Here is an 18,159-nt window from a genome sequence, read left to right as displayed (position 1 = left end):
TTAGCATATTATTGCATAGTAAAGAAATAAAATCATCCAGACATACTTTTCCATGTTGACTTCTCTTCTTAAGCTCATCAACTTGGTTGGCTTTATGTGGTTATGTGTTGATGAAACAGTGAATGTAAAGAAGCACGTGGTCATATGTCTAGGTTTTACTTTTTTAATCTATATACATTCTTTGGAGAAGTCTATTTCAGAATAACCAAATAGTCAGTTACTTAGTATCTTAGAATCTTTGTTTAGAATTGAGTCGAGACTTTATGACAAAACTAAGGATTATTTTGACTTTTCTGGGACTGAATACTTTATGGCTGCTTGATAGTTCAAGCAAATGGTATTTATGGGCTTAAGTCACACTTGAAAAAACAGAATTTCTTCCGAAACTTTATCTAAGGTTCTCTAGAATTTAGACGAGCTCAAGATCTGGTTGGTTTTTTCAAGGGATTAAACTAGAACATAAAACATGAACATCAGTTTCGTAAAAATTCAGAAACACAATCACCCTAACAGTGATGACATAAAGGCATCCCATAACCATTTTCCTGTAGGGAGTTGACCTAATCCTATTCTGATTCCCCCCAAGCAGAGGGTTAAAATGCCTGCTTTGGAACATACCCCTTACACATCATCTGAGCAGCAGCTGAATCTGTCAAATTATAAACCACTTGGATAGACAGCTCTCACTGTGAAATCCCTACATGCCACCTAGCCTCCAACGAAAATACCATTTTACATTGTACGTGGTGCTTTTGCAACTGTTATTTCTTAGATCATTCCATGCAGTGTCTCTGAGGTTAGGTAGATAGATTGTTGATGGCAAACCCATTTTCCACAGAAGACAAATATTGAGGTCAAATATAAGTCAAGGTCACATGGCTAGTTAAGTGATCAATCTAGAACTTGACCCGAGGATTCCTGTTACCTTCTCTATGCCTGGCACTGCACTGGGCAATATCTGTAATTCTTTTCTGTCAGGTAGTTCTTATTATCTCTCATTTTAAAGATTTTGAAAATGAAGCCCAGAAAGGTAAAATGATTTGCTAAAATTCATGTTGTTGTGAGTAACAGAATGATGATTCCCACCAGATCTCTCAGGCTCTGAAACACATGCTTTTTCTGCTAGACAATGTTATTCCCTGAAATGGGAGAAATAACTCTAGTGTTGCGGGTTTATGGGTAATGAAGTGACAAGAGATGAGTAGTATCAATCTATGAACTGTACTCTAGCAGCTGGGTTACCAGTATCTAAGCTTTCAGTGGTGAGAGCATACAGTTCACTGTTCTGCACTTGGACTGATCTGACTTTTTTATTCTGCCAAGTGCTGAATGTTAAAACACATCTCACTGCTAAGCCCTCTTCAGGCCTTTGATGCCCTTGTAAAGGCAGGTGGTCTGAAGAAAGGCTGTCTCTAGGTTGTTGCACACGATACCCGACACATAACAGTGCGAGACAACTGTCAGTTCCTTCCTTCTCTTCTCCCCCCTCTTCCAGAAAGCTGGGCCCCAGATGGAAGATCTGGAAACTTGTCAACTGTTCTCTGAAGGGCATTTAGAAAATACTGTCAGGGAGAAAAAGGCAAGCGCAACAGCTCATTAGTCCACTAATCAGACAGGACGACCATCAATTTCACAAAGAAAATGTTCTGGACAGAGAGATGGAAAGGGCTGGCAGAGTGTTGCCCACATGGCTCTCAAAGAGCTGCACATTTTTGTCAAGGGATTTGTAACTTCGGGGCATTGCTTCTTTGGTTCACTATTTATTCGTTGTATCTTTTCTCAAAATGTGACCACTGCAAACTGAAGCATAAAAATAATATTTGGAAATATTTTTCTCAGTAGGTGTCCCGTGAATGTGCAAAGATATGCTTTGTCACCAGTATCATGAATGTTCTTGTGTGCTTTGCATTTATAGCTGTGATCTGACCAAAAGAAAAATGAGATCAATATTCTCATTTGAATCTTTGGTGCTCCTTTCTTACACTTTAAATTGAATCCAGCAGTTATTGAAAGGAAAAGCTTGCAATTAATAGGGAAAAGTAACTCTGAGAATCTTAGAATATTACTACTTGGTATCAGATCTTATTCATATTAGTCCGGACCTAACTCTCATTAAGTTTAATCTATGTAACTTCTCTTCCTAGAGTTGGCTGCTCTCTGGTGTTAGCAAACAGCTGCTAATTATGAATTGTTCTCGTGGATGAAGTAGCCTGTGCTTAGGTTAGAATCAGCTTAATTTTTCATCTTTTTGGGTACTACACACTATAGATGACATTCACATGCCTGATGTCAGAGATGTAGACTCCGTCTCTGTTTCCCACTTAATATAGTTGATATAGATAAAATTTTAATATATATGAAATTTTAGTACTTCATCATTAGTAGTAATTTATGTATAATACTCCGCACAACTGATTATGATTCCCTACCCATTTGATTCATTTATAAAGAGAAGTCAAGAAAAATGCATTTGAGGTACACTGAATATGTAATCTATTTGCTTCCTTTCTCAGCCACTGTCCCGACTGATAACTTTCAGGTCATGTCATCCTTTGACCTTGTCCACTTGTTTATGAAATACCTATTGCAGTCAAATCGATTTTGAGTTATAGTGACCCTGTAAGACAGAGTAGAGCTGCCCCACAGGGTTTCCACAGCTGTAATCAGACTGGGTAATCAGTCTGTAATCAGAAGCAGACTGACACATCTTGCTGGTGGGTTCGAACTGCTGACCTTTCAGTTAGTAGCTGAGAGCCTTAACCACTGTGCCATGAGAGCACCTTTGTTTATGAAATAGGGATGCTTAATGTTCTTGATTATTTCAAGCAGTTTTTGAGATTGATAAAGCAAAAGGAGATGTAGAAAGCTGTTTCACCAAAGTGTACAACAGTGTGTATAGTGTACTGTCGTACACGTAAGAACGGAAAAAGTTTACACATATGTGTATTTGTGTATAATTTACCTCTGCAAAAATGCATAGTCATTAATACCATTGGTAGACTGGGGAGAATTGGAAGGCTGGGGCTAAGAGTAGGGGGAAGCTGGAAAAAAGGGACAGGAGCTGGTTGAATGAACATGGGAAATCCGGGGTGGAAAGGATGAGTGTGCTGTCAGAGAGAGAGCAGCTAGGGTTACAGAGCAATGTGTGTATAAATTTTTGTATGAGAAACTGACTTGAACTGTAAACTTTCACTTAAAGCACAATTTAAAAAAAAAAAAAGAGTAGGTAGAAGCTTTATTGTGTATCTTTTCACAAAATTAAATTTAAAGTACTTATATAGAATATATACCAAATTTTTTAAAGGAGTAACTTACACAAAGTGAAATAGAGGAAGAAGAGGTGGAGTGTGGATTCCCTTTCACTTTTCTGCTTTGTAAGCTTTTGAACCATAGTCTGTTTGTTTGTTTTAATGAGCATATATGAGTTTTATAATGTAAAAGTAAATATTTGAAAAAGGAGAAACTACATACCTCAGACCATATATGAAAATTAACTCAAAATAGTTCCAAGACTTACATGTAAGAACTAAAACCACTAAACTTTTAGAACAAAACGTAGAAGTACTGTTTGGGGACCAAATTTTCAACAATGGATTCCTACATATGATACCAAAAACGCGAACAACAAAAGACAAAATAGATACATTGGATTTCTTCAGAGAACTTTATGAAGAAAGTGAAGTGACATCCTACAGATTGGGAGAAAATATTTGGTAACCACATATCTCATAAGGGGTTTACTATCCAGAATATATAAAGAGCTTCTAACATAACAACAGTAAGACAAACAATCGAATTGAAAATTGGGCAAAGGACTTTATCCAAGTCATTTCACCAAAGAAGATATACAAATGGCCAGTAAGCACATGAAAAGATGCCAGGTGTTGTTAATTGTTAGGGAACTACAAATCAAAGCCACAATGAGATACCACTTCAGACCCACTAGGATGGCTGTTTTCAGAAAAACAGAAAACAACAAGTGTTGGCAAGGATGTGGAGAAATTAGAATCCTCATCGGTTGCTAGTAAAATAATGTGGTCACTGTGGAAAATGATGGCAGTTCCTCAGAACATTGAACAGAACTACCGTATGACCCAGCATGGAACCTCCAAAAAGGATCGAAAGCAAGAACATGAACAGATTCTTATACACCAGTGTTTATTGTAGCACTTTCACAATAGCCCAGATGTTGAAACATCCTAAATATACATCAAGAGATGAATGACTGAACAAAATGTGGTACATACATCCAGTAGGCTCAAGCATAACAATGATTGTGAGGATGGTGCAGAACAGGGGCAGTGTTTCTTTCTGTTGTACGTAGGGTCACTGTGACTCAGAACCGGCTCAACAGCACCTAGCAACAACATATAGTGGAATGTATTACTCAGCCATAAAGAGAAATGAAGTCCTGATACATGCTACAACACAGATGAGCCTTGAAAACATCAGACTAAGTGAAATAAGTCAGTCACAAAAGGACAAATATTGTATGATCCCACTTAACTGTTATATATATTTCACCACAATTTATTTAAAAAAAAAGTCACCAAGGAACTTTTTGGGTGATGAATATGTTCTATATCTTGATTGTGGTGGTGGTGACATAACTGTATATGTTTGTCAAAACTCATCAAACTGTGTACTTAAAACGGGTGAATTTTATTGTATGTAAATTATACAATAAAGTTAATTTAGAAAAAAGAAACTATATTAAGTTTCCTCTGGCTGGCATAACAAATTACCACTACGGATGGCTTAAAAAAACAAAAATTTATTCTCTCACAATTCTGGAGGCTACAAGTTACATTGTCTCCTGAGGCTCTAGGAGAGAATCCATTCTTTGCCTCTTCTAGCCGTGAGTCGGAATCGACTCAGCAGCTGACAACAACAGCGTGTGGTAGTTGTAGGTGACATTCGTTGTTTTTTGTGGGTGCATTTCTCTCTGCTGTGTCTCTGCTACACTAACCATCTTCTAAATCCTCTAGGAAAAATATGTAGGTATTCCATATTTTGTCAGTATTTTTATGATCTTATAGAAAATTCTGACTTATCTTCCTTTTATTCTCTGCAGTTGGTCCTGAGAAGAGGGTACCAGCAATGCCTGGATCGCCTGTGGAAGTGAAGATACAGTCAAGATCCTCACCTCCCACCATGCCACCCCTCCCACCAATAAATCCTGGAGGACCGAGGCCAGTGTCATTTACTCCAACAGCATGTGAGACCCCTTAATTACTTGGGTTTGTGGTTCAGAGTGACATTTGGATCTGAGTGACTGACCACTGTTGAGCCTTCCACATACTATTTAACATTTTCAAAATGCTATCTAAAATACATATGTATCGTTTCTTTTATAAATTGCTTTTTCACTCTAAGGATAGTAGTTAGCTAATTTAGGTGTTTGGAAATTTAGTGGTCTAAATACTCTGTTTTCATACTCTTAGGCTGTTAAGTAGCAATTTTCATTTCTTCGGCTCTAAAATAAAATTTTGGAACTACTACTACTAAAAATGTTCCAGCACTTTTATGGTAAGACTCTATAAAAGAGAATATACTAGCTAATAAATATATTACAACGTGCTCAATCTCACTAGTCATCAAGGCAATATGAGCTGAAGCCCAATACAATATTATTGTACACCCACTAGAACATTCAAAATGAAAACAGTTTCAGTTTTGGTCGAGGATACGTGGAGCAACTTGAACACTCACACACTGCAGATTTGCAGTGTAATTTGGTGTAGCCACTTTGGAAAATTGTTTGGTTTTATCCACTAAAGCTGAACATATACATAGCTATAACTCAGGAATATCAGTCTTACATATATAATTAAAAGAAATGTATATACACATACATATATATATATGTTGTTTTTAGTTGCTGTTGAGTCAGTATATATATTTTTTAATTTGAGTTCTTCTGTCTTTCCTTGCCCATACTGCCAACCCCCCCCCCCCCCCCCATTCAGTTGACTCTCCTGCAGATATTTTGCATCATAAAGCAGAAAAGACAGTTGCTATTTGTGTAGTACTCACAAAGTTGTCAGGGTACTGCTAGGTGCTATATGTATTTTCTTATTTAAACTCCATCATACAAACTTGTAAGGTGTAGGTATCAACATTTTTGCTTTCTGGCAGAAAGTTAGATCTAGGTCTGTCCAACTTCAGACCATGTGCACTTTGCTCTGTACCACCCTGTCCTCTCAAACTTTTCTCAGTGGGGTTATCAATGACCCATTTGCAAATCGGTGTATACTTCTCCACCACACTATCCTTGCTCAAAAGTTTGTGTTTTATGTTTATGTCATTTTAAAAGGCAAGAAAAGACTCTAAAAAGTACAACTTTAAGAGAAGGTTTAATTATTATTTTCCCAAGACATTCGAAACTGAGTAACTGGCAACCAACTACAAGCTTCAGTTTGAACCAGAATAAATGAAATGAAGTTTAATATCCTTGTTCTTAAATTCCATTTTCCATCTCAATGTTAAGCAGCCTTAGGCATCAGTACTGTCTTGAACTAAAACAGATTTAATCTAACCGAGGCTATCATCATTCAGATTTCAGGGTACAAAGAATCAGTGTATATATATATATATAAATTTTACCCTTTTTACCTCCATAGTTGGCCACTTGGGGGTGGATATGTTTTGTTTTGGAAAATATGATCATGTGCTTTTACTAAAGAAGCTTTGGAAAAGCCTATCAGAGCATCAAGGTGGCCAAAAGCACAATAATATATTATTTTTATGGGTTGCTTTAAGAGAGAGCAGCTTTCCAATGACAGTTGACTTTTTTTGTGAAAACAAGGAAGTGGCAGACCATTGCAACTAATTTTCTACATTGCTGAGATTGAGTGTTGAGCTTTCCTTTCCCGTAGCTTTAGCGATCTCTTAGTGGAAGACATAGAAGAAAATTCAACCTTTTTTTCCCAGCCTGTTATTCTTGTATGCAGTGAATTATTCAGGAACGTTTAACACTTACCCTTTGCTAGGTAATGAAAAAAGCTGAAGTAGGTGTGTGAAATAGTGTTCATCAAATAGTGCATAGTCTAGTATGTTAAGGCAGTGTAAATATAGACACTATAGCGGAAGCATATTTCAGGTATGTAGGCAGCATAAAGAAGAATTACTAAATCTATTAGAGTTTACCCTAGTACAGGTAATATCTGAGCTATATATTACAGATGTAAATTACAAGTGAAGAAGAGTTTGCCAGGTCAGATGTGAACAAGGATTAGTCCAAGAGGAGGGAACAGTGGTGTCAACTCACTGTGACTGGCTTAGAGAAAGTAGAAGGGAATTGGAAGATTTTTAATAATCAGTAAATTTGCATTAGGCAAAATGTAAGTAATGTCAGTTTTCTAAGCTAGTTAAAGAGTAAATGATTGGGCCCTTTAAACTTGACTTAAATTGTTTCTTATGTTTTTAGATACAGTTTCACTTTTTTGATTTCCAATATGTGATATGACTAAGTGAAAACCTATTGACACTTATACACTAGGTAATTTTATTTTACTGTTCAATGAAGAAGGAGGTTGTCATTTAATGCCATTAAGAACTTAGCTCTAAGGTTGTATTTCACATTAAAACTACCAAGAAATAACTGTTAAGAACAGTGGAAAAATAGGAAAACTACTTAATCACATGTATTGTAATTGGAGCCCTGGTGGTGTAGCGGTTAAGAGCTCAGCTGCTAACCAAAAGGTTGGCAGTTTGAATCCACAAGCCACTCCTTGGAAACCCTATGGGGCAGTTTTACTCTGTCCTATAGGGTAACTGTGAGTCAAAATCGACACAATGGCAATGGGTTTAATTTGGTTTTGGTTATTGTAATTTGAGCAAAAATACAGAATGGGAGTGTCATTTTTTACCTGATGTTCTGCCTCACTATACAGCAGTCTCATTCAGGGCAGAATCCAAGTCTTGTTTAATCTTTTTTTTTAATCTTTCGAAGGATTTTTATATTTTGAAAATTCATTGTTTAATCTTTTAGCATGTGCTTTACAAAGTACGAATGAATGAATGAGCGAGCAAGAGACCAGACAAGAAATTAACAAAGATCCTTGAGTTTTGCACTTAAACTAAGTCTTTTATTTTGGCTTTCTTATAGTAAGCAATGGAATCAACCATTCTCCTCCTACCCTGAATGGTGCCCCATCACCACCACAAAGGTTCAGCAATGGTCCTGCCTCTTCCACATCATCTGCACTAACAAATCAACAATTGCCAGCCACTTGTGGCGCTCGGCAGCTCAGCAAGTTGAAACGCTTTCTCACCACTCTCCAACAGTTTGGCAATGACATCTCACCTGAGATTGGGGAGAAGGTGCGGACTCTTGTTCTAGCGCTGGTGGTAAGTACAGCAACACTGTCCTTGACAGCTACCTGAGTATGTGGCTCAGAACCAAAGCCAGCAAAGAAATTGTAGATATTTCTGCTCATTCCCAAACCTGTAGTAATGACAAACCCTACAGACTAGTTATTGTTGAAAACTGTTGGATGATGGATTTCATGGTAACAGTGTTTATCAAAGGAACATATAAAACTGAAATATTTACTCTATTGTTTCTTATGGTGTTGATTTAATTCCAGTAAGCAGCTTTGAATTTGTCTTAAAACTGGGTTTCCAACAGCCCCACTGTTCAGCCAAGTTAATTCAAGGCTTTTTTTATTTAATACATTCATTGCCTGGTACATTGTTTCCAAATCAGAGAGAAAAGAGAAATAAGAAGTTTAATTTTCAAAATAATAATTTGTAAAATTATAAGGTTTATGTTCTAAGTAAATAGTATCAAAGGGATCACACTTCTCAGCTCCTCATGCAAATACAGTTTCTTTAGTATTTCAAAATACACATAATTTTTCACTGGGTGTGATGAACCTGTGGTATAGGGGGTGATTTTCTGACATTGACAACTGGGTGAGGTTTAACGCTCAGTATTTTATAAGTGAAGTAGTGCCAGCTCCCAGTGTTTGTAAATGGAAATCATTGACTGGCTTTGAGTGAAATCACTGTGAGCTCCTGCATGTTAGCCTCTATAAGTAATAAAAAGACAAATCACACTACCAGACCTGAAACTAGCAGTTCTCCAGGTGTCATCCAGAAGCTTCTGGGGTTCCCCAAGACCCTTTCAGGGGTCTGTGAGATCAGAACTATTTTCGTAATATTAAGGTGTTAATTGGCTTTTCACACGTATTCTCGTATGAGTTGTAGGACAGAGAACTAAGTTTAGCCTTTTGTATCTGGTTTCTGAAATAAGCCAGAGCAATTAAAGTACCCTTTATCTTTCTAAAATGGTCAGGCAAGTAGAAGCTACACAGGCCCCATACCTGGCTAACTTCAGGAAGGGAGGGGGCCATGATGCAGACATGCATATTCATTAATTTGATTGATCATAATTATGCATTAAGGCCCCAGTCATGCACATCCAATGAATAGGGGACTCTGAACTTTGGAGCTGTCTTTGGGACTTCCAGGATTTGTGACAACATCCATGCAGGGGAAAGGGTACAGAACAATGGAAGCGTTGTGCCAGGACCGCTTCCAGACCTTGCCTGATGTGTCTCTTCGATTGTAAGTTCTTTCTGGATATAATAAATGGTAACTGTAAGTATAGGTAATAAGAAACCAAACCCATTGCCGTTGAGTTGATTCTGACTCATAGCAACCCTATACGACAGAGTAGAACTGACCCATAGGATTTCCAAGGAGCAGCTGATGGATTCAAACTGCCGACCTTTAGATTAGCAGTTAAGCTCTTAACCACTGCACCGCTAGGGCCCCAGTATAGGTAATAGTTCCTGTGAGTTTTGTGAGCCACTCTAGAGAATTAATGAACCCACAGGGCAATGAGCCAGCAAGGGCTGGTGATAGAGTAGATTTGTGTAGACCACACTCTGTGTAGCTGGGTGATAGAGAAAGGCTGTACGGGCAGTCAGTGACCTAGTTTGTGACTTAGTCACAGGGGATTAGAAATCTAGAGAGAAGCCATCCGGTCTGAAGTGCAGGGAGTGCAGACTCCTGAGCCTACGACTACTCCCTGATGTCGTGGCCTAGGGTGGCCAGGGTTGTTTTGACCCAAATGAGACCTTATCTTACTCTGAGGTTTTAGGGTCTGAGAGTTTTTACCACAGAACTGACTGACGACAAGGTATGGAGATGTGGGAAGGTGAGGCTTGGATCCATTCCATCTAGGAATTGGATTCATGCTGATCTTTGCCACGCAGTTGGTGATTTGCCCACCTTGTGCCTTTCTTAGTGCAATTGGTAGCCTCGAGTTCCTCACATGAGTCTGCAGAGGAGTGTTCCAGAGGCTACATGACATATTGATATCACAACAGATTAAATGCAAAAACCGATTATAGAATTCAGTTGTCTTCTTTTAAACTAGATACTTGAGGAGAGTTGCAAGATTGTAAAACAGTGCCACTCTTCTTACTACATTTTTTTTTCTTTTGGAAAATATAGTTATTTTTTATAGAAAATATTAACGTGAATATGTGAAGAAAAAACCTTGCTGTCAAGTCGATTCCGACTCATAGCGACCCTATAGGACAGAGTAGAACTGCTCCATAGGGTTTCCAAGGAGTAACTGGTGGATTTGAACTGTCGACCTTTTGGTTAGCAGCCGTAGCACACCGTAGCTTTTAACCACTGCGTCATCAGGGGTTAATAATAAATATTTTTTAAAGCTCTCAGTTTTAATTTCTCATTTGGTGAATACTGATAGATATAACCCACATAAACTTACAGGTATTTTGAGACCAAAAGGTTTAAGAACTGCCTTAAAAGGTTTCTCAGTATAATATGAAGAAATTGAAGATTTTTACCAAATTTTACAGTCTGAAATTGATCAAACTTGCAATCAAGTGCATTGATAATTACTGGTGACTGGAGTGTGAAAGTTGGAAACGAAGAAGAATTGGTAGTGGAAAATATGGCCTTGGTGATAGAAATGACAGTGGAGATTGCATGATAGAATTTTGCAAGAACAGTGACATTCATTGCAGATTCCTCTTTTTTACAACATAAATGGCAGCTATACACATGGACCTTGCTGGATGGAGTACACAGGAATCAAATCAGCTACATCTGTGGAAAGAGACTATGCAGAAGCTCAATATAATCAGTCAGAACAAGGCCAGGGGCGAACTGCGGAGCAGACCATTAATTGCTCATATGCAAGTTCAAGTTGAAGCTGAAAAAAATTAGAACAAATCCACAACAGCCAAAATACCACCTTGAGTGTATCGTATCTGAATTTGAGACCATCTCAAGAATAGATTTGATACATTGAACATTCATGATCAAAGACCAGATGAATTGTGGGATGACATCAAGTACATCATACCTGAAGAAAGCAAAAGGTCATTAAAAAGACAGAAGAGAAAGAAAAAGACCAAAATGGATGTCAGAAGAGACTCTGAAATTTGCTGTTGAACATAGAGCAGCTAAAGCGAATGGAAGAAATGATGAAGTAAAAGAGGTGAAACAGAAGATTTCAAAGGGCTGCTCAAGAAGACAAGGTGAAGTATTATAATGAAATGTGCAAAGACCTGGAGTTAGAAAACCAAAAATGAAGAACACATTTGGCATTTCTCAAGCTGAAAGAACTGAAGAAAAAATTCAAGCCTTACATTGCAATATTGATGGGTCCTATGGGGAAATACTGAACAATGAAGGAAGCATCAAAGGAACACACAGTCACTGTACCAAAAAGAATTGGTCGTCATTCAGCCATTTCAGGTGGTTGCATATGATGAAGAGCTGATGGTATTGAAGGAGGAAGTCCAAGCTGTGCTGAAGGTATTGGCAAAAAAAAAAAAAGCTCCAGGAATTGACAGAATACCAGTTGAGAAGTTTCAACAAACAGATGCAGTACTGGAGGTGCTCACTCATCTATGCCAAGAAATCTGGAAGATAGCTACCTGGACAACCAACTGGAAGAGATCCATATTTGTGCCCATTCCAAAGAAGGTGATCCAACAGAATGTGGAAATTATCGAACAATATCATTAATATCACACACAAGTAAAATTGTGCTGAAGATCATTCAAAAGCAGTTGGAGCAGTATATCAACAGTGGACTCCCAGAAATTCAAGCCAGATTCAGAAGAGGATGTGGAACGAGAGATATTATTGCTGATGTCAGATGGATCTTGGCTGAAAGCAGACAATACCAGAGAGATGTTTACCTGTATTTTATTGACTGTGCAAAGGCATTTGACTGTATGGATCATAACAAATTATGGATAATATTGCGAAGAATGGGAATTCTAGAACACTTAACTGTGCTGATGAGGAATCTGTACATAGACCAAGAGGCAGTCGCTCAAAAAGAACAAGGGGACGCTGCATGGTTGAAAGTCAGGAAAAGTGTGTTTCAGGGTTGTATCCTTTCATCATACTTAAACTCAGTCTGTATGCTGAGCAGATAATTTGAGAAGCTGGACTGTATGAAGAAACATGGCATCAGGATTGGAGGAAGACTCATTAACAACCTGCAATATGCAGATGACACGGCCTTGCTTGTGGAAAGCAAAGAGGACTTGAAGCACTGATGAAGATCAAAGACTACAGCCTTCATTGTGGATTACACCCCATCATAAAGAAAACAAAAATCTTCACAACTAGACCAATAAGCAACATCATGATAAACAGAGAAAGTATTGAAGTTGTCAGTGATTTAATTTTACTTGGATCCACAATCAACGCCCATGGAAGCAGCAGTCAAGAAATCAAGCAACATATTGTGTTAGGCAAGTCTGCTGCAAAAGACATCTTTAAAGTATTAAAAAGTAAAGATGTCACTTTGAGGACTAGGGTGCACCTGACCCAAACCGTGATATTTTCAGTCACTTCATATGCATGTGAAAGCTGGACAGTGAATAAGGAAGACTGAAGAAGAGTCGATTGCTTTGAATTATGGTGTTGGCAAAGAATATTGAGTATACCATGGACTGCCAGACGAAGAGGCAAATCTGTCTTGGAAGAAGTACAGCCAGAATGCTCCTTGGAAGCAAGGATGGCGAGACTTTGTCTCACGTACTTTGTACATGTTATCAAGAGGGACCAGTCCCTGGAGAAGGACATCATGCTTGGTAAAGTAGAGAATCAACGAAAAGAGGAATAGCCTCGATAAGGTGGATTGACACTGTGGATGCAACAGTGGACTCAAACATAGCAATGATTGTGAGGATGGCACAGGACCAGGCTGTGTTTTATTCTTTTGTACATAGGGTCACTATGAGTTGGAACTGACTTGACAGCGTCTAACAACAACGTAGAAGAAACAACTTTTATACAGGGAAAGTGGCAATAAATGACTTTTTTATCATGTATGAGAGTAAATGTCTATTATTGTTTAGGTTGTTCATTTTCATTCCATATAATGTTTACTGTAGGAATATACCACAATTATTCTTTTGCTCTTGATGGACATTTGAGTTGTTTCCAGTTTGGGTCAGTATCGGGTTCCCAGCACCATCCCCATGTTCAGAGATTTACTAGAAGGATTCACAGGACTTGGAATATAGTTGTACTCACAGCTAAGATTTATTATAGGGGCGTAATAAGGATACATAGCCAGATCATAAAGGAGATAGACACAAATGAGTCTGAAACAGTCCACGTGCAGGCTTTCTTATGCTGTCTCCCTCCCATCAGTAGTCATACAGTAGATGCATACACATTCTTCCACCCGGAACAGAAATACATCAATATGTGTGATGTTCCTGCCCAGGGAAGCCCATTAGAGTCAGTGCCTAAGGTTTTTATTCAGAGTGGTCACATAGGTTCTCTTTGCCTACCTAGCACATACCAAAATTCTAGCGTCCTAGAAGGAAAACTGTTGTTCAGCATAAACTGACTGTTTGTACCAACTGTCTAAGCACAGTGAGCCACTCTGATCAGTTAGGGACAATTTTATATCAGCATACAGACACCAGCCGGTGGCTCATCTTTGCAAGCCATCCTTTCTGCACAGGAACCATTACAAATAATGCTGCTGTGAACATTCTTGTACATGATTTTTAGCGCGTGTTTGTAATCATTCCACTCAGCGATAGAATTGTGGTTTCATAGCATATGCGTACATATAAATTTATTATATAATGCCATACAGTTTTCCCAATTGGTACACCGAATTATATTCTCACCTGCTGGAATATTAGTCAAGATTGATACTGAAACTATAAATAGATTTGGGGAAAATACAGGAAAAAAAAGTTTGTTAAATTTAATACCCATTTATTATTAAAAATAAAAAAAGAAGGAGAACTTAGAAAACTAGTTATAGAAGAAACTTCCTTAATTTTAAAGGATATTAAAAAAACAATCCTACCTCCAATCTCATGTTTAATGGTGAAATTTTGAAAGCTTCCCCTCTGAGATTAGAAACAACACACAGATGACCACTGTCCTCTCTTGTATTCATTGTAATCCTGAAAGTTCTAACCTAGGAAATAAGATAAAAGGATTGGAGAGTGATAAATAAAACTGCCTTTATTGTAGATAAAAGATTGCCTTATGCATTTGAGCTTACCACTCTGTTTTGTCTTTTTTTGGTTTTACAACCATCTTGTTGAGAACCTTGTCTAATTGGAGGAGAGTTAACATTTTTATATTGTTAAATTCTTCTATTCAAGTAAGACTTTCCATTTTTTTCTATAAAGAATGGTCAAAATTTTGGCAAGCATTTATAAGTAGAACAGTCCTTCTAGGAGGTGGAAACTTTTGTTAGCTAATTCAAAAAAGCCCACATAGTTAAGAAGGCGGGGTTTAGGTCACATGTATGCATTCTCTGCTCCTGGCATACAAGAGGTAAGGTGCCAGTCGTCCTTAAATGCATTGGAGAGCGTGCGTGTCCAATTTCCACTGCAAGGTGAATGTTTTTTGACTTTACTTACTTAGAGAATGCATGTTCTGGAGGTAGTTTAGCAGTGTTTCAAGTGCCTTAAACTAGGCAGTCCCTTTGACTCATCAGATTCACTCCTAGGAATTTATCCTAAGGAAATCATAAACTGTGGTTACCAAGATAATCAGTTCAACATTATTTATAATGCCTCCCTCCCCCAAACAACATGATGCCAGCTTAATGTTGTATAAAAGACAGTAAATTGCAATACATCTGTTTAATGAAATATGATGCATAGTCATTAAAAATCAAGAATTGTTACAGTTCAGAGGCAAGGTAAAGTAGACACGCTTCCCCGTTTCTCCTGTAAAATAAGCAAAAAAACTGTAGACATATATAAATAAAAAATAAGACTTTGAAAGGAGAAGAGAAGAAAGCAGATTGGCCAGTAGGAGAGGAGAGACCTTGGAACCTGAGGAACTAACAGTGAGTTCCTTAAGTTTTATTTTTTGCTCATATTGTAGACTGGGAGCTGGAGAAGCTGATAACTCGGAAACACCAACAGGCACAGATTTTTTAGAAAGCCTCGTCTCTAGCCAAAGGGACAGCCCAATGCAGAACACTTAACAGACAGTAATTACCCTACTGCAGCCAGTTGCCTTAGAAAAAACTGTGGCCTCGCCCCCACCCCTGCCAGCAAAGACCTAGTGGGGATCCTAGACTTTTACCCTTACCTGGCTATAGGTAGCCTCCCTCTCCTTCTCCTCCCCCTCCCCATCAAGGTGTCGGTAGAAGCCAATGGGGGAGCGGTAATAAGGCACTCTTCCCCCTGCTAGCCGACAGCATCAAAGAGGCATTCACTCCTCCACGCACTCTTCCTCCACTGGCACAGTGTCAGAGGAGACCTCCTAAAACAAGATTTAGATAGGATCCGGAGTCTTATAACATAGAACCCAGAGTGTTCAGAATACAATAGAAAATCACTTGTCATACCAGGAAAATTTCAACTGGAATGAGAAAAGACAACCAACAGATGCCTACTGAGAAGACACGGATGTTGGAAATACCTGTAAGGATTTTAAAACAGCCACCATAAAAATGTTCAATGAGCAATTATAAACACAAATAAAAAAATAAAGATTCAGCAAAGAAATAGAAGACGAAAGAAGAAACAAAAAGGAAATTTTAGAACTGAAAAATGCAATAAATAGTAATAGGCTCAGCAGCAGAATGGAGAAGACAGAGGAATGAATCAGTGAACTTGAACCAAGTCTGAATACAGAGAAAAATGAACAGATCCTCAGGAACTTGAGGAATTATGAAAAAAGATCAGTAGGAGAGGAGAAAGAGGGTGAGCCTGAAAAAGCATTCAAAGAAATAATGACTGAAATTTTCCCAAATTTGGCAAAAGACCTAAACGTGTAGTTTCAAGAAGCTAAACAAACCTCAAAGAGGAACACCTCCCCCAAAAAAACTCACGTGAAGACACATGATATTCAAACTAAAGACAAAGTAAAAATCTTAAAAGCAGAAACAGAGATGGTGAAAACTTAGCAATTGAGCATCTGTTTGGAGTTATTCTGATATGCAGACAGACGGCTTGAAGCTAGAAAGCATCGATTGTTTTGTTTGTTTGTTTTTATTAACTTCCCATTTAGAAAGTTTGATGCTAGAATGTGGACAGAACCCGCAAAGAGATTAACTTTTGGCAGCTGAGGTTCTGTGTTGTTTAGCCTGAAAATGTCTTTAAATAGACATCCTGGATGGAGTCAGGATCTGTTTAGCAGCAAACTCTTTGTGAGCTTGGTTCCCTGTACCTGAAGTGACTTGGAGAGAATCTCCCAATACTAGGGATCTGAGTTCCTCTCTTTGTGGGTGGTGAGGAAGGATGTACCTTATTCTGCAGCCCAGGCTGCTGGGCACAGAGAATTTAGATTTGGGGTGGCAGAGAAGAGAATCAAGGAGGCCAACTTTCTGTCATTCTGTAATAAAGGAAGTGGACTTTGGTTAACCTTTGAGAGGCGTCTGTTCTTGGAATTATCCTTTTCCTTATGATTTCAAAGGATTCAGCACTGTCAGATTTATATTAGAGGACAGTGTCCAGTTTTGGAAGTTAAATATTATTTATCTTTTCAGAACTCCACAGTGACAATCGAGGAATTCCATTGTAAGCTCCAAGAGGCCACAAACTTCCCTCTTCGTCCTTTTGTGATTCCATTCCTCAAGGTAATTCTGTGAGGTGGTTTATGAGTGCGGTTTATCTTCAGTATTTCCTCAGGATCTGCTTCTGATCCCTGTTTTGTGGTGTACATCGGGGTGAAGTGTTACATTTTCGTATCTTTATTTGGGCTGGTAAGAGATGTGAGTGCAGCCTGCAGATAAACCTCCTGCTTGATGAGATGAGATTTGCAAAAGCTTTTAGTTGTGGTCTGTGTACAGACACAGCTGGTAACACAGAAGGAACAAGTGGAGGTAGGTATAGGAGCAGGGTAGAAGCTGGGCTCTTAGCAGAGAAAATAATTGGACACGCAGTCTTTTTGGTTGGCCAGGCTTGAAGAGTATGTGTTATCTAAGAGGAGGCTGGCTAACAAAGGCGAGGCTGTTGCAGATTGGACTTCCTTTGAGGGCAGGAGAGGATATGGGGAGACCGTGTTTGTGCGTACCCAGCCCTCAGCTAGTCTAATTTTCTAATAAAGTCCTCTGGAATTAATGTTCCCTGGAACATAACTTTCAGGGACACTGCTTATTTGATAAGTGATGCAATGCTATGTTTATACTGAATATGCCTTTTTTTTTTTTTTTTACTTTTATTTTGAAATAATGTACACAGAAAAGTCACAAGAGTACAATAAAATTCTTATATACCCTTCATCCGCTCTCTCTAAATGTTAACATTCTACCACATTTGCATTATTCTGTTTCTGTGTATTTTTTTTTCTCTTTTTTAAAAAAATTTTTTATTATACTTTAGATGAAGGTTTACAGAACAAATAGTTTCTCATTAAACAGTCAGTACACATACTGTTTTATGACATTGGTTAACAACCCCACGACATGTCAACACTCTCCCTTCTCGACCTTGAAGACCTTTTTTTTTTTGGTGGAAATATACATAGCCTACACCATTTTGAAAGTTTCTACATGTACAATTCAGTGACATCGATTACATTGTTCCAGCTGTGCTGCTATTCTCACTATCCTTTTCTAAATTATTCTATCACCATTACCGTCAACTCACTGTCCCGTAGGCTTCCCATCAAACCTTTTGAGTTGCTATTGTCAGTTTGATCTCAAATAGATAATTC

General features: G+C 38.2%; 1 protein-coding gene across 2 annotated transcripts in view; it reads left to right on the top strand.

The window, feature by feature from the left end:
* Positions 1-18,159, top strand: part of CBFA2T2 (CBFA2/RUNX1 partner transcriptional co-repressor 2) — a 155,514-nt gene that overhangs the window by 110,126 nt on the left and 27,229 nt on the right. The window contains exons 3-5 of one of the 2 annotated variants that reach the window (XM_023725305.1): positions 5,075-5,218; positions 8,111-8,352; positions 16,991-17,080. In XM_023725305.1, the coding sequence (XP_023581073.1) occupies positions 5,101-5,218; positions 8,111-8,352; positions 16,991-17,080 (450 nt within the window). In that variant the 5' untranslated portion in view covers positions 5,075-5,100. Of the gene's footprint in view, positions 1-4,593; positions 5,219-8,110; positions 8,353-16,990; positions 17,081-18,159 lie in introns of those variants that run through there. The other variant, XM_004370437.2, reaches the window with a different exon arrangement.

Source organism: Trichechus manatus, unplaced genomic scaffold (assembly GCF_000243295.1).
Source record: "Trichechus manatus latirostris isolate Lorelei unplaced genomic scaffold, TriManLat1.0 scaffold00008, whole genome shotgun sequence".
Taxonomy (NCBI): domain Eukaryota; kingdom Metazoa; phylum Chordata; class Mammalia; order Sirenia; family Trichechidae; genus Trichechus; species Trichechus manatus.
This window is presented reverse-complemented; position numbering and strand designations above follow the sequence as displayed.